The sequence below is a fragment of the Mugil cephalus genome, chromosome 4 (genome assembly GCF_022458985.1).
Source record: "Mugil cephalus isolate CIBA_MC_2020 chromosome 4, CIBA_Mcephalus_1.1, whole genome shotgun sequence".
NCBI lineage: Eukaryota > Metazoa > Chordata > Actinopteri > Mugiliformes > Mugilidae > Mugil > Mugil cephalus.
In genome coordinates this window covers 22,890,568-22,904,528 of record NC_061773.1, presented here as the reverse complement: position 1 = coordinate 22,904,528, position 13,961 = coordinate 22,890,568, and the positions used below count along the sequence as shown (strand labels likewise).

The 13,961-nt window shown below is 43.0% G+C and overlaps 1 protein-coding gene and 1 long non-coding RNA gene across 5 annotated transcripts in view; one reads left to right on the top strand and one right to left on the bottom strand.

The window, feature by feature from the left end:
- The first annotated feature begins 7 nt into the window (after nucleotides 1-7).
- LOC125006674 lies at nucleotides 8-5,457 on the top strand. The gene is made up of 2 exons (XR_007112608.1): nucleotides 8-176; nucleotides 837-5,457. It is a non-coding gene; the product is annotated as an uncharacterized LOC125006674 (long non-coding RNA).
- The window catches only part of LOC125006673 (calmodulin-binding transcription activator 1-like), a 51,529-nt gene continuing 39,670 nt past the window's right edge, over nucleotides 2,103-13,961 (bottom strand). Inside the window, exons 11-22 of one of the 4 annotated variants that reach the window (XM_047582943.1) lie at nucleotides 11,857-12,047; nucleotides 11,385-11,569; nucleotides 11,220-11,298; nucleotides 10,867-11,134; nucleotides 9,464-9,984; nucleotides 9,124-9,272; nucleotides 8,764-9,010; nucleotides 8,503-8,571; nucleotides 7,829-7,974; nucleotides 7,382-7,453; nucleotides 7,200-7,230; nucleotides 2,103-6,675 (exon numbers count right to left, since the gene is read on the bottom strand). In XM_047582943.1, the coding sequence (XP_047438899.1) occupies nucleotides 6,643-6,675; nucleotides 7,200-7,230; nucleotides 7,382-7,453; nucleotides 7,829-7,974; nucleotides 8,503-8,571; nucleotides 8,764-9,010; nucleotides 9,124-9,272; nucleotides 9,464-9,984; nucleotides 10,867-11,134; nucleotides 11,220-11,298; nucleotides 11,385-11,569; nucleotides 11,857-12,047 (1,991 nt within the window). In that variant the 3' untranslated portion in view covers nucleotides 2,103-6,642. The remainder of the gene's footprint in view (nucleotides 6,676-7,199; nucleotides 7,231-7,381; nucleotides 7,454-7,828; nucleotides 7,975-8,502; nucleotides 8,572-8,763; nucleotides 9,011-9,123; nucleotides 9,273-9,463; nucleotides 9,985-10,866; nucleotides 11,135-11,219; nucleotides 11,299-11,384; nucleotides 11,570-11,856; nucleotides 12,048-13,961) is intronic. The other 3 variants (XM_047582944.1, XM_047582941.1, XM_047582942.1) reach the window with 3 other exon arrangements.

Here is a 13,961-nt window from a genome sequence, read left to right as displayed (position 1 = left end):
CCAGGAAATGAGAAAGGCACACTGAGGGGGAAAAAGGGGGATTAGCGCTGTCTTTTTAAGAATACTGACAAATATCATGCGTTTACCGATATGATTGGACTCCAATCGTGTTAAGGTTGGTCTGTGATCGGAAAAAATGGCCCCCCTTGTATCATTTTAGCCATCAAGGAAAAAAGGTAAGCGACAAGTTTACGGTAAAAAGAAATTTGCGTGACGTAGTGTAGAACATGCTGGTAATTTTCTGGTAATTTTCCGGTAGGAGCAGATGAGCCACACATGTAAATTGTCTAACCTTGAATCTGCACGTGAATCATTCAGTTTAAATTTGTTTAAAGATGTTTGGAGCTTCGAGTTTCCTGGAAACGACTGCAAGTCAATGTAAACAAGTTTAATGCAATAGATATGTGATCGTTTGTGTTGTTCATTTAATGTTTCCACTTGATGTGAAACTTTTATTTTGCAGGTGCACTTGTACCACTTCAGTTTACTTTATTTCATTATTGTAGTATTACTTGTAACAAGCCAACATAAAACACATACTAAATAACAAACATGCCAGAGGACTTCATAGTCCAGATGCTTTATTATTATAATTATTATAAATTGAAGGTCTGCATGAAGTTTTCCATGTATTCCATTAAAGTGCCATAATGCTTTCTATAGAAGCTAAAATATATTTTAAAATAAAAATATTTTAATCATCCATGATGTTACATTCATAAACATATTTTGCGTTCTTCACACTGGCATACAAATACACTGTATTGCCAAAGTATTCACTCACCTGCCTTTATATGCATATCCTATCCCATTCACATCCCATTCTTAATCCACAGGCTTCAATATGACATCACCACCCTTTGCAGCTATAGCAGCTTCAACTCTTCTGGGAAGACTTTACACAAGGTTTAGGAGTGTGTTTATGGGAATTTTTGACTATTCTTCCAGAAGCGCTTTTGTGAGGTCAGATACCGATGGCTTGGCGTGGCTCGCAGTCTTCATCTAATTCTTCCCAAAGGGCTGTTCTATCGGGCTGAGGTCAGGACTCTGTGCAGGCCAGTCAAGTTCTTCCACACCAAACTCACTCATCCGTGTCTTTATGGACCGGGGCTCAGTCATGTAGGAGTAGGAAGGGGTTCATCCCCAAACTGTTGCCACAAAGTTGGGAGCAAAATCTCTTGGTATGCTTAGTTTCCCTGGAACTAAGTGGCCAAACCCACACCATAACCACCAAACTTCACACTTGGCACAATGCAGTCAGACAAGTGCCATTCTCCTGGCAACCACCAAACTCAGATTGGTCCATCAGATTGCCAGATTTGCACCACTGCATCTAATGCTTTGCATTGCACTTTGTGACGTATGGCTAGGATGCAGCTGCTCAGCCGTGGAAACCCATTCCATGAAGCTCTGTACGGACTGTTCTTGAGCTAATCATAAACAGCTCAAACTCTGCAGAGTTGGGTGTATTAGAGACTGAGGTGGAGTACAGGACACTGATCAGAGACTTTGCCGAGTGAGCTCAGACAAACCATCCTGCTCCTGAATTGGGACAAGACCGTGGAGGCGGTCCGGTCGTCAGAGAGTTGGAGATAAATGTGTCTCCATTATGGACAATCCACCCCATCCACTACATAAAACTATAAAGGAACAGCGGAGCTCATTCTCCAGCAGACTCAACCAGCTCCGTTCCCACAATGAACACTACAGGACTTCATTCATAACATTCTCAGTCCAGATGTACAAAAACTCACCGTCATTATAATGCACATTAATGCACCTTATTAATCCTCCCCAAGTGTGTAATATATATTTACTTCTTACATTTTAACATTAACCTGTATGAATACTTTTTAATAAGTACAGTCCACTTACCTACCCTACTGACCTACATACAAAATACTATTAGTCATGGCATTAAATCCACAAATATCACGTATTTCAAAGTGCAAATTTTTTTACATAACACACGTTTTTTCAAGGCATATCTGCAGAAACTGTTCTCAAAAGAAACTGTACGTCTGTTAAAGTTGCAAAGTTTGCAGTTTTCCACTCATCACCAGGAACCCAGGGGGGGGAATAAACACGAGGCAGAGAATAAGTTAAAGTGCAAATTTTCTTTTTATTCTGATTTCATTTTACAGCAGAAATTATGTAAAGCATTCAGAAGACATTTTTCCACATATAAGGGCAATATTCAAAACACTTTGCATGGCCTCAGCAACAAAATATTCTTTTTAAAAACATCAACAATTTTAGTGATGCTTGTGCATGCATGTTCGTAAAACAAAAGAAGTAAAAACTAGGCTACAAAACAAAAAAAGAGGAATGAGAGACTGAGATAGGCATGGAGAACACAACAGCAGGCAAGGTGGGAAGTACAGCAGGAAATGAGGGGAGGGTGGGGGGTCGGGGGTGGGGGAGGCGGTTTTGAAAGAAGAGGAAGGCAAGGAGAGGTTTAGCCATAGATTATCTATAAGGGTCTACCATTCTAGCATGCAGTGTGGTGTTTGGCCACGCCCTCTCGAAACAAGGCCTGAAAGGTTGTACCATTCATTTTTAGGCGGACTTATGAGAACAGAGGCCATCTCTGCGCATGTCTACCAGCTGTCTACTATGGCAACGCTTCTTTATTATTATCATTATTATTATTGTTATTCTCTTTTTCTTTTTTTTTTCTTCTACTCTACATACTCTTTTTACAGTCGCCATCTTCTCCAAAAACATGACAGATTTTCAGCAGTCTGTGTGTTTCGTTTTGCGTGTTTGAGTCCATAAGTGCGAGCATTTGGATGCTGGTGTGTGTGTGTGTGTGTGTGAGTACGGTATTAAACTGGGTTCGGAGGAGCAGTTTTCTTTAATTGTGCTGACGTGAGAGAGAAAGGGGCAGTTCGAGAAGAGGTTCGAGCAATACCGCAGCATTAATGCTCCTGACAGCACTGCCCTAACCGTAGCTAGATAGATCCAATTGCAGATCTTTCAATCTACTATCGCTCTTAACTTTTGTTGATAAGATGGAGGGTGGTGTTTTTAAAATACTTATGAATCGCTATACTGGCTCGTTACTTGCTTTTAATATTAATTTTTATCAATTTTATAAAATAAGATTTAGTTGCTTTTTTTTTTCCTCGTAGAAAAATCGACGAAGCAAAAAGATCAAATTGGCTGCTTCACAAAAACAGGACTGGAATATTAGAAAGACGACGTCAATCGAAAAAACTGCCTAAAGGTCTGCGGATGCTAACTAGTGAATGAACGGCCGGAGTATCCCCGAAACGCACACACGAATATGTGCACGCAACATGTGCAGACGCACACACGGACACCAGTAGTGGTACAACCCTGTGCCAGCAGTCGTTACATTCCACATGCCATCTCCCTGTTCTTCAACCCTGAGTAAAATCTAAGGGAGAGATTTCATTGTTCCCAAAGACATAAGCACAGAGAGAAAGAGTGTGGCCGCTTGTTTTGTGTGTGTGTGTGTGTATTTGTGTTTGTGTGTGTTCACATGTGTGCCCATATCCGTGTGAGACAGTGAGTGAAAGACAAAGAAAGAAAGCACGTATGAACGTTTTTTTTTTTTTGTTGTTTGTTTTTTTTGTCCTCTGAAAAACTGCCCAGTTACGCTGCGTTCACTTAAATGCTGCAAAATCATTTTCTGGAAAGAGACAGACACACACATCCCCCTCCCTCCCTCCCCCCCTCCACATCCCGACAGCGACACTGGGGGCAGTGAATAGACCGGTGACAGTGCCTTTCACACACATAAGCTGAATTCGATGGTTTTCTTCGTTCTGACACACAAAAGTGGGGTATAGAGTGATACTGTAATTATCGGTTTGTCTCATAAAGCAACACATAGCATCAACCAGGCCATGATCATCCATTCATACCACTGACAAATCAGAGCTTCTAACTCAGACTCAGATCAACCTGACAGATCAACACGGTCAAGTCTGTTTTTTTTTTTTTTTTTAACACACAATTTAGGAAAATAAACAGGTAACCCGGAAACCTTTTTTTTTTTTTTTTTGGAGGACATACAATAGATATTTCCTGATATTAGTTTGCACTTTTCTGTTATTGAGCAGGCACTTTCTAAACAGAGCTTTCCAGAAGTCTAAAGTACATGTCGTATAATTATGGCAGTGACAATGAGGAGAAAAGAAGAAAAAAAGAAATCAATCAAATGAAATGTAAAAAAAAAAAAAAAGTGGGGGAGGAGACATTCCTTTTTAAAGATGGAAAGCTTTGACTGGAGGCCAGGCTGGATCCGCTGCAGGTAGGTGTGATTAATGGTCTTAATAAAAGCTAGTATGTTGCTGAAGCTCAATCACATGTAAAGAATGTAGCACCCTCTTCCCTTTTCGGGTCACCAGTCATTGCAGTCACATTTAAACCATCATCATCATCATCACCATTAGAATCATTTTCACACCTGCATCATCACCAATACCATCATCACATCTTCAGAACTTGTAGGAGGTCTACGGCTGAGTTAGTACTAGATCTCTTCTACTGGTTATCGTGTGTGTGTGTATGTGTGTGTCTGTGTGTGTGCGTGCGTTGCCTCTGTGGATCTTGCTGATATCTTTTGGGTGTTGGGTTCCCCAACGTAACATATTGTTAGGCAAAATAGCATTCATAATAATTGGCACTACTGGCAAAAAGGGTTTAATTTTTGCTAGCCAAGAAACAAAAACACAAAGTGTAAATGTTTTGTCTGAAAGGTCGTTGTTTCAGCTAACGTTTGTTTTTCCCACTTAAAATTCTAACATTAGGTTTTTCAGTTGCATGCTTTAACAAAATGTTCTTTTCAGTAATACTTATACTGGATACTCTTAAAGTGAAGCAGTTAAAATCCTCTCACAGTCCATAGCCACTAACATGTTCTTTTTGCTGTTTCTTTGTCTTAAATCTCATGCACATTACTCCGTTTGTAATATCTACATTATTTACAAGCATAACAGCCATCCTGTGTACCCAGGTCTCTGTCTTAAGTTCTCATTATGGGAGTAAAATAATTTATAATCTTAAATACAGTCCTCTTATGAAAAAGTTTCAGGGTCCTCATATCCCCTTACCTCGTAAGTTTATATACAGGAATATGCAATAGTCCAAAATATGGATTTGATCGCCCGTATGGGCTAATATGGGGACCAATGCCCTGTATAGGGGCAGGTATAGGACCCATGTCCTGTACAGAGCAAGCATAGAGACCTCTCAGAGTCAAGAAGAAGTCAAGGCAATGGTATGTGACTCTCTCCTCAAAACCACAGGTGGGATTTAGAGGTTCACGCAAAGAACAAACTAACAGAGACATTTAACCATTAGAACATGTCATAGTTTATCACACGGGGGGGAGAAAGCAGTCTCAAGCTAAACCACCCTTGAGCCAATTTAAATAAATAATCAGACCCTTAAATAAATAAAATTTAAAAAAAGAAAAAGAAGAAGGAAAAAAAAAAGCACCCAAAATAAGTTATTTGTCCTTACACAGTTCACATTACACAGGGCAAGGATAAGTTGATGAGGACGTAAGTGAGACACAATTACACATAGAAATACAAAAGAAACAACACTAAAGCAGTTTGGCAAGCATGCAGGAGCCCGTAGCTCAAACACATGCATTGAATTGAACAAACACGGACACACCACATCAGGCGAGCAAAGTGCTGCCTCTGAGAACGACTCCATACAAAGTCCATGTAACAAATTAAGACATCGTTATTCAGACCCCATCCCTTTATCTAACAATGCCCCTCTTACATTCAAGTGCAGTTCCTCCCCTTTTGATTGGGTGACTGATTAATAGGTTTGTAAGCCTGTGAGTCATATTGGTTGGTGACGTCGTGATATACTGAATCAGCAGAATGATTTTTGCCACTGTAGTTCTTCAGGATGATGGAGAGGAGGAGTACGTGAAAAAAAAAAAAAAAAAACTCTTGCATGCAAATGCAACATAGAAAGAAGTGAGTTTTTTGGTTTATGTTTTTCTTATTCTTTCATGGATCTCTGTTTGGATGTAAAACCCAACAGGTTTTTTTTGTGTATTTTCTGCATGTGAAAGTAGCCTTTCTCTTGAGCCGGCCGTTCGTCACGGGAAGCCTTTTCGTCACATCCGGGGGGCCGCTGACCTAAACGGCAGGGTGCCGTCGCCGGGGGCGCTTCCTTCGATTTCTCGAGTTTGACTCGTCGACTTGCTCTTGCAAAGAAACATACCCATGAAGAGTGCAAAGAATGCCATGAGGTTAATGTGATGGCCTCCCAGTGAAACTGTGGAGGAGGATCAGTGCTGTGGGCAGAGCCAGGTCCCTGGGCTCTGCCCAGCAGTCTGTCTGTCTGAGCTGCCATGATGGACACCTATCCTGTCCTCAGTCTGTCTGGGAAGAGTTTTCTCCCTCTTGAGACAAGAGGGGAGAGAAAGTGAGAGAGAAGGAGGGGGGGGGGGGAGGAAAGGAAAGGAAAGGAAAGGAAAGGAAAGGAGAGGAGAGGGCGGGAGGAGGAGCTGGCGAATGGATAGGGAGGGGGGTTTGGGGAAGATGAATGAGAGGAGAAAGAAAAAGGAGAAGATGGAGGGGAGAGGGTGTATAGATTGCTCACAGGCTGAGGGGGCTGTGTGCGGGGCCTGACGGAGGGCTCTCAGGACCCCTGGCCTTTCTCTGCTCTCTGGCCCTGTGAAAGACCAAATAAGAGTTTAGAGAGAGCCACTCGGAAAGATTTGTGTTTGAATTTGTGCGTATGTAACTTTGAACTTCCATTTTTAAACCCAAAGGCCGTAGGAAAGTTACTCACACACGCACACACACACACTCTCACCATCCTGTTATCCTCCCCCACCCCAACGAGACACAAAAAAAAAAAAAAAAAAAGAGAGAGAGAGAGAAAGGCAGGCCAAGCAAGACACTTAAAAGTTCCTGTGGTGACAGTCAGAACATGCCTCTCAGAAAAACCGTACGCAGGTTTGGCTCCTCTATCTATTTGTCAGTCATGCACGAGTACTGACATCATTCAGCAGTCCTCAGAGGGAGACAGAGAGAGAGAGAGACAAGGAGAGAGGTGGGAAGAAGAGAGAGAGAGAGAGAGAGAGAACGAGAGGGGAGGATGATAATCTCCTCTCTCCCTCCCTCTGCCGACATGCAAAACAGGCATCAGCCATTGGGAGGGAGGGAGAGAGGAGACAGTGAGAGAAGACTCACCCGTTTCAGAGGCCTATGGTCCATCAAGGGGCTTCACAGGAACAGTAAAACAACACCAACTATTAGCACCGGTGAAGTGTGTGCACGTGCGGCAGTGGGTTGTGTGTGTGTGTGTGTGTGTGTGTGACGTGTGTGTTTCCTTAGATGTGTGTGCAGTTATGTGTCACGGTCGTAGGCCTCACCTGTGGCGGCATCGGAGCAGGAACCTCAGGATCTTGCGAGCGGCCTGGTTCTGTTTTTTAGTCAGGAGGTTGCTGTGAGCAAAGACATGAGTATGACACATGTCTGTAATGAGTTTTGTGTGAGTTTTTTTTTTTTTTAAACAGGAAAGTGAAGTCTGTGTGTGTTCTTGTACAGCCGACTTTTCGAGGACCAGTTTGAGTTTTACACCATCGGTGGGGGGATTTTAGCTGGTCCTCACTTCTTTACAAGGCTGTTTGAGGGTTAAGACTCAGTTTTAAGGTAAAGGTTACTATTACATTATGGCCAGAGTTAGGTTAGGGTTAGGGTTAGGCATTTAGTTGAGATGGTTAGGGTTAGGGTTAGGGGTTAGGTCCTAGGGAATGCATTATGCCAATACGTGCCTCTACAAAGACAGCCATATAAACATGTGTGTGTGTAAGAAGTACCTGAGGGAGTGTCTGTAGGAGCGGTAGTATTGCTGGATGAGGACCGCTGCTCTACGACTCTGCTGGAACTTCCTCTGTTCGTGGAAACTCCGGAAACGACTCTGGATCAGGATGGCTGCCAGGGTCATCCTCTTATAAAGTGCATACTGAGAAAGAAGACAGTGGCAGCTTAAATCCTCTCTGACAACAGTATGTAATGTTGAATTTTGCGGTTGTAAAAGTCCTTCGGCAGTTTAATATTAGTACAGACTCAGACTCATTACGGCCCAAAAGAACATTCATCATTCACAGTTTTGCTAGTTAACGTCCATAATCCATGTGAATCACTTTCAGACTTTCCACAATAAACAGAATATACGTTTGGAGCAACTTTGATGCTTCCTGCTACTATAGAAGCACAAGGGTGACATGATTACATTAGGCCGAATTACTTAATTATAGATTACGGCTCTCAGACAGAGTGGCTAATGCCATTACAAGAAAGAACAGTAGTACACAATGTGTATAAGTAGCTTAAGTGTGTAAGTGTGTCACCATATTTCAGAGAACTGAAATCGACACAGTAAAGATTCAACTGCGCTTTAGGCTACGTGTCTAAAAGAAACACCTATGTTGTCGCTGTCTTCATCCTCAGCACTGAATTGTCGGGCTGCTTGGGGTCACTTAACTCTTACCTGCTTATATCTCTTATAACAGCGTTGAATCACTGCTGCAATCTCTTTGCGTTGTTCCTGAATGGGACCCTGCGGTGGGCAACAGTGAGAGTTTGTCAAAATATTGTACGGTATATGTGAAATGATACGTGGAAACAATGAGCTTCCTCAACTAACTGTGGACAATGCAAGGAAACAACATGAAGGGAGAATAAAAGGAGCCACTGCTGGAAGCCATCTCTCTATAGGTAACCTGTTTGTTTTTGTAAAGCTCGTGCTTGCCTTATGTTTTCTGAGGGAGTGCAGAGCTAGCCTGATGGTCTCATACAGCTCGCCCTGCTCTGCCTCAGTCATGGCTAGACAGGAGGAGTCTGTTTTCAACCTCTCCTCTTTCATAGCTGCGCAGAGGAAGGAGCTCCACTCCAGCGGGGAGGGTGGGGCCAGTTTAGCCTGAGGACTCTGCGTATCCTCTGGCCCTGAGAGAGAGTTTGGTTTGGGGCTAGGAATCAGGGGCTTGGACTTCAGAAACCTGAAGATAGTGAGACAGTGAGAAAACAAACCAAAAGGAGTTAAAATAAAATAAAAAAAATAGGTAGTTAAATGTGTGAGTTTTAAGTCGTGTGGTTAAAGTCTTTAACTAACCTCTCAACTTCACCGAGATAACCAGACAGTAACCTGACATCACTGCTGATCCCCACCTTCCCGGAGTCTATTTCAGTCTCCATAGCTTCCTGCTTAACCCTACCATTCGAAGTCTCCATGATGTGATCGGCGAGCATTGTAATATCCATCTGCAACACAAATAAAGCAGGCACCAGCTGAATATTAACAACACTCATTGCCATTTAAACAAAAATGTACCTTTAATTTTGGTTTTAATCTTATCTTAATTAATCCCTCTCCATTACAAACAACATGTCTTCAGTTCATACAAAGTAAATGATCTCCTGGGAAGAGAATAAGAGCAAAACTGTGCCCACACCTGCAAGTCTTCTGCGTTATCCTGATAGGTCAACAGTTCGGTCTCCTCTCCCCTGTCGGACAGCACACTTTGGCGCAGATGGATGGCCAATCGTTCCTTTCCTAGAATCCTCCTGGCTAAGCTTCGCTGCCCCAGACTCTGTCTCAGACTCCACCTGGTGCCCCCTCCAGACCCCCCTATCCTGGCCTGCAGGTGGGAGAATTGGGCACTGGGGAGCTGAGGCTGGCCGGGGCTGGAGCTGGGAAGAGGTGTGTTCTGACAGCTGACGCCGGAGGGCTGAGTTTGTAGGGTCTTGGGGAGGACAGAACTCTGAGGATTAGGATTTGGAGGAGAGGTGATGCTGTTGGTGCCAGGGCTCGAGTTAGCTAGCTGTTGCTGGGTGTCGGGGCTGGGTTTGAGTCTCTTGGCTGGAGGTGGGCCCCCCTGCTCTCCCTGGGTTCCCTGTGAGGCTCTGTGTCCAGTTTGGCTCCAGTTCTGGTTCTGGTTGCCTGGTTGGCTGTCTGCCCTGGTCCTTCGCAGCTCTGTAGAGAAAATATAACGTTGAATAAGTACAAGTCTAACAACGATGGGTCATGCATTCCCCAGTTATAACTAGAAATACGCCCTACTAATAATTTCAGTTTATTTTTATTTGCCTTCTTGTCGACAAGGTGTGAGCTCATCTGTCCAGTAAATACAGCACGTAGCTGGAGCCCGGAGCTAGTTACCTTAGCTCAGCAAAAAAGCAACAAAAGACAAGAAGCTCGGCCTTCCAGCAACTTTAAATCCATACAAAAACCTGAACAGCAAAAGCAAGTTTTTATGAGGTTTTATTGAGTTGGTGCGCTGAGGTAGCTACTGAATATGTCTCACTATTCTCTCCTATCCTCTATCTGTACTTGTCACTTTGCAACATGCCAGTTATTATCGGCATGTTCGGTCGGGCTATTATTATTGTTCCCTCAGGTCTCAACTGCTGAGTGTACAGTTGTAAATAGTAATTTAAGTTTTTTTTAAAGTCTATTTTAAGTATTTTTAGTAGTCTACCTTATTTTTAGACTGTTCTGTCTATCTATCTATAGTTCTTTTTATGTTTCGGTTTAAACAAACAAGATATAATCTATTCACTAGTGAGCTTTATATACGGTTATATATGCTAGTAGTTGCATCTTGTCTTCTTAATATAATTACCAGTCTCTATGCTAAATTAAAGTAACAAGTCATACGTTAAATCATTCACTAACCACATTGAAAAGAAATGAATGAAACTCATGTGCTTCCATAATTATAATTTGGAGTTTCAATCATAAGTCAAACATGGAAATTAATTCAACTAAATCTACCGGCCTGGTTACAAACCCTGAGGGTAAGAGAGAAACTCATTTGTGATTTGACGATAAACACAAAATGGAACGCCTTTGCACCTGAATTTGGGTTAGGGGTGGGGCTGTTGCTTATCCCGCTGTTCTGCGACTCCCCTCTCCATCTGTCCATCCAGGTGTCCACAGGCTGGCCCTGAGTTTGAGGACTCTGTTGCAGCTGCTCGAGAAGCTCAGCCAATCGGGTGTGGCCTCGGGATCGGGCTATGTTCAGCGGCAAGCGCCCTAGTGAGTCAGGAATAGCTAGGGCTCTCGGGTCCCACTGGTAAAGCACCAACGCTGCCTCGGTATGACCAAGAGCACATGCCCACATCTGTGGAGAGCAAAAGACAACAAATGTCACACGCCCACAAATGGGCACAAAGACACATCTGTGTGTTGTAGTATTGATTGCTCACCAGTGGAGTGCAGGAGAAGTGGTCCACATTGAGAGGATCCACCTCCAGCTCGAGGTCAATACTGTCGGCATGCTTTGTACTGTAGAGGAAGGACCGCGAAAGTGAGAGTCTGGCACGGCCCGTGTCTTCACAGTGATTTCAGTGCCACGTTTACGTGTAACTCACCGCCAGCGGATGAGCGTCTGAATGAGCCCTGCGTAGCCCTGAGCTGCAGCCAGATGTAGTAAAGTCATTCCCCTGGAGTTCTTACTGTGGACGAGCTGATTGGAGGAAGCCCAGCAAGGCTGAGACATCATTTTCTCACACACAACCACCACACGACCCTCGAATGAACCCTGATCGGGAGAGATCTGGTAGATGCAAAAAGAAAAGGACAATCTCGTGAAGATGTGCCAATATATTCTACACAGTTACCGTTAAAATGTATATAATGGTTTCATTAACTTCAGCTTTAATGAGAAAATGTTGAATTTTCAGAAACATCACAGAGCCTTTGACCTCTCGCATAGCACCATGTACAAAAGCCCTGCAACAAATATATATCTGGCAGCTTTTTTGAAAATAAAATAAAATTACTATTTTAGTTTAATTTTTGCTGTAAAGGAAAATTCCCCCCCAAACAGAATCACTGCCTTACTTGAGACTGCTGATCAGCTGTTCCTCCTCCTCCTCCACCACCTCCTCCTCCTCCTCCTCCTCCTCCTCCTCCCTCCACTCCTCCCCCCTTGGTTGCCATGGCTTCAGAGCTGGGGTTCTGATTGGTTATTTCAGCCATTCTCTGCTCCATCTGCTCCAGACGCTCCAAGATGGACATCCTGAACTGGGTATCTACAGAAACGGAGGTGGGACATGTAAAGCTGCAGGTGCTGGCTAGTTGTTTGCTGCTTTTAAGCCAATCAGCATTGTGTTTCAGTAAATCCTACTTAGAGAGGCTTAAAAAGGGGAAGCTCGTGCAAGCAGCTCTACACTGGAGCCTTAACCGAGGCTGAAATCCAATAAATCAGCTTTCTAACAGAGTGGGCAAGGGAGGAGAAGTGTAAAGTGCGCGTGCTGGTGAACGCGTGTGTGTGAGAATTTCGCGTCTAGTGACACATGTAGATGCACCTCTGTGGCACGGCCGCACGTGATTGTGACCCTTTGTTTCAGTGCTGCTGCAGTTTTTGCTGCAGTGCACATTATGTCATCCCACCTGCTGCTCTCTCACTCAGTCCCTCTATTTTTCTCTCCTCTGATTTCACTCCTATTTTTCTTTCTTGCTGTCTGCAGCAGGCAGACCGAGCAGAAAGGGCGGCGCCACGGCGGTGACACGGAGGCGCAGGCTCCTCCCTTTCCACTCCTCCAATCAGAGGGGGAGTTTCCCAGAACACCTCAGCTGAGGCAAAACAATCCACTATTTTAGCCACCAAACACAAAGGAAGCAGATGTGTTCAAATGTTTCAGATGAAAATGCAGCGTGTTAATTAGGAAACACTCATAAACACACGGTCAGGAAAAGTGAAGAAGATTCCTGGTCACACAAAAACACCCGCAAGTCAGTGCAACAGAAGCTGCCATCTGCCACTCAATTAATAATAGATAGATATATCAGTAGAAAGTCAGCAAATATCCATATAGGGAGACGTGCCGTTTAATTACTGTTTAATTACCTTTATTGAGTAAGAAATTCATTATTAAATTTGGCATCTTTATGTCTTATCACAATTAATTTATTGATCTGCCATCCAATAGATGTGTGAATTAGAATATGGAGCCCATATAAGAAGGGCCAGCTGAACACAGGAAAATTAAAACTGATTATTAAACCACTTCCTTTATTTGATTTGTACAATAACAATAACCAATATTAAGGGAATGCAAGTGTAAGATAAGATTACTTATTTACTGATCTCCATTGGGGGAAATTAAAATGCTGGCAGCATCCACAAAGGGTCAAAAGATTACACATTGTCCTCCCTTTGAATGCAAATTCAGCCTTTGTTTGTTTATATATCTAATCTGGATTTACTTTTTTTGTTTTTGTTTTTAAGTTTCTTTTACACCAAGTAATGCCACTGTCCCATCACAAGGCTTTCTATAGTAAAATCACCAAACTCTAATAGCACATGATTGCATTTCAAACCTACATTTCCCTGCATTTTTAAGCAAAAAGCAGCAACACATACTTGAGACTGTAAGTTTGCAAAGGTAACAATGACTTATTTAATTTCAAGTATTTCATATTGACTGTTCTATTTTACTGTTTTCTTTAATTCAGATCAGAAGTTCTACTCAAATTCTTTTGGAAATTATTCATTAAAACACAAACACTTGGCAAGTGATCAATCTAAAGTAAGGTACAGTAGTAAATACATCTACAAAACATAGAAATGCAGAATATACAGCATCTGTATTAAAGCATCCTCGCATGTCTCAACGTGTCTTGTTATTAACTGGGCCCCCAGGCACCATGCATTTGTTGTTATTGAGTTCACAATCCTCTCCTGGAGGTGCTGAAACTGAACAAGCCAAACCAAGAACGCACAAACGAGCTCAATCATCAGGTCTGCAACAAAAAAACGAGGATAAGGCTCCAGCGTCTTCCACTTCAGGTATCTGACACGCACAACACAAACAACGCGATGACTTGTGGCATTTCCCTGGCCCCTTTGTTTGAAATCGACCGGCTCAGCAAAGCGCGTATCGCAAATATTTAGACAGAAACGTGGAAAGCAAGAGGAGCCCGAGCACGGCAACTGTGACTAC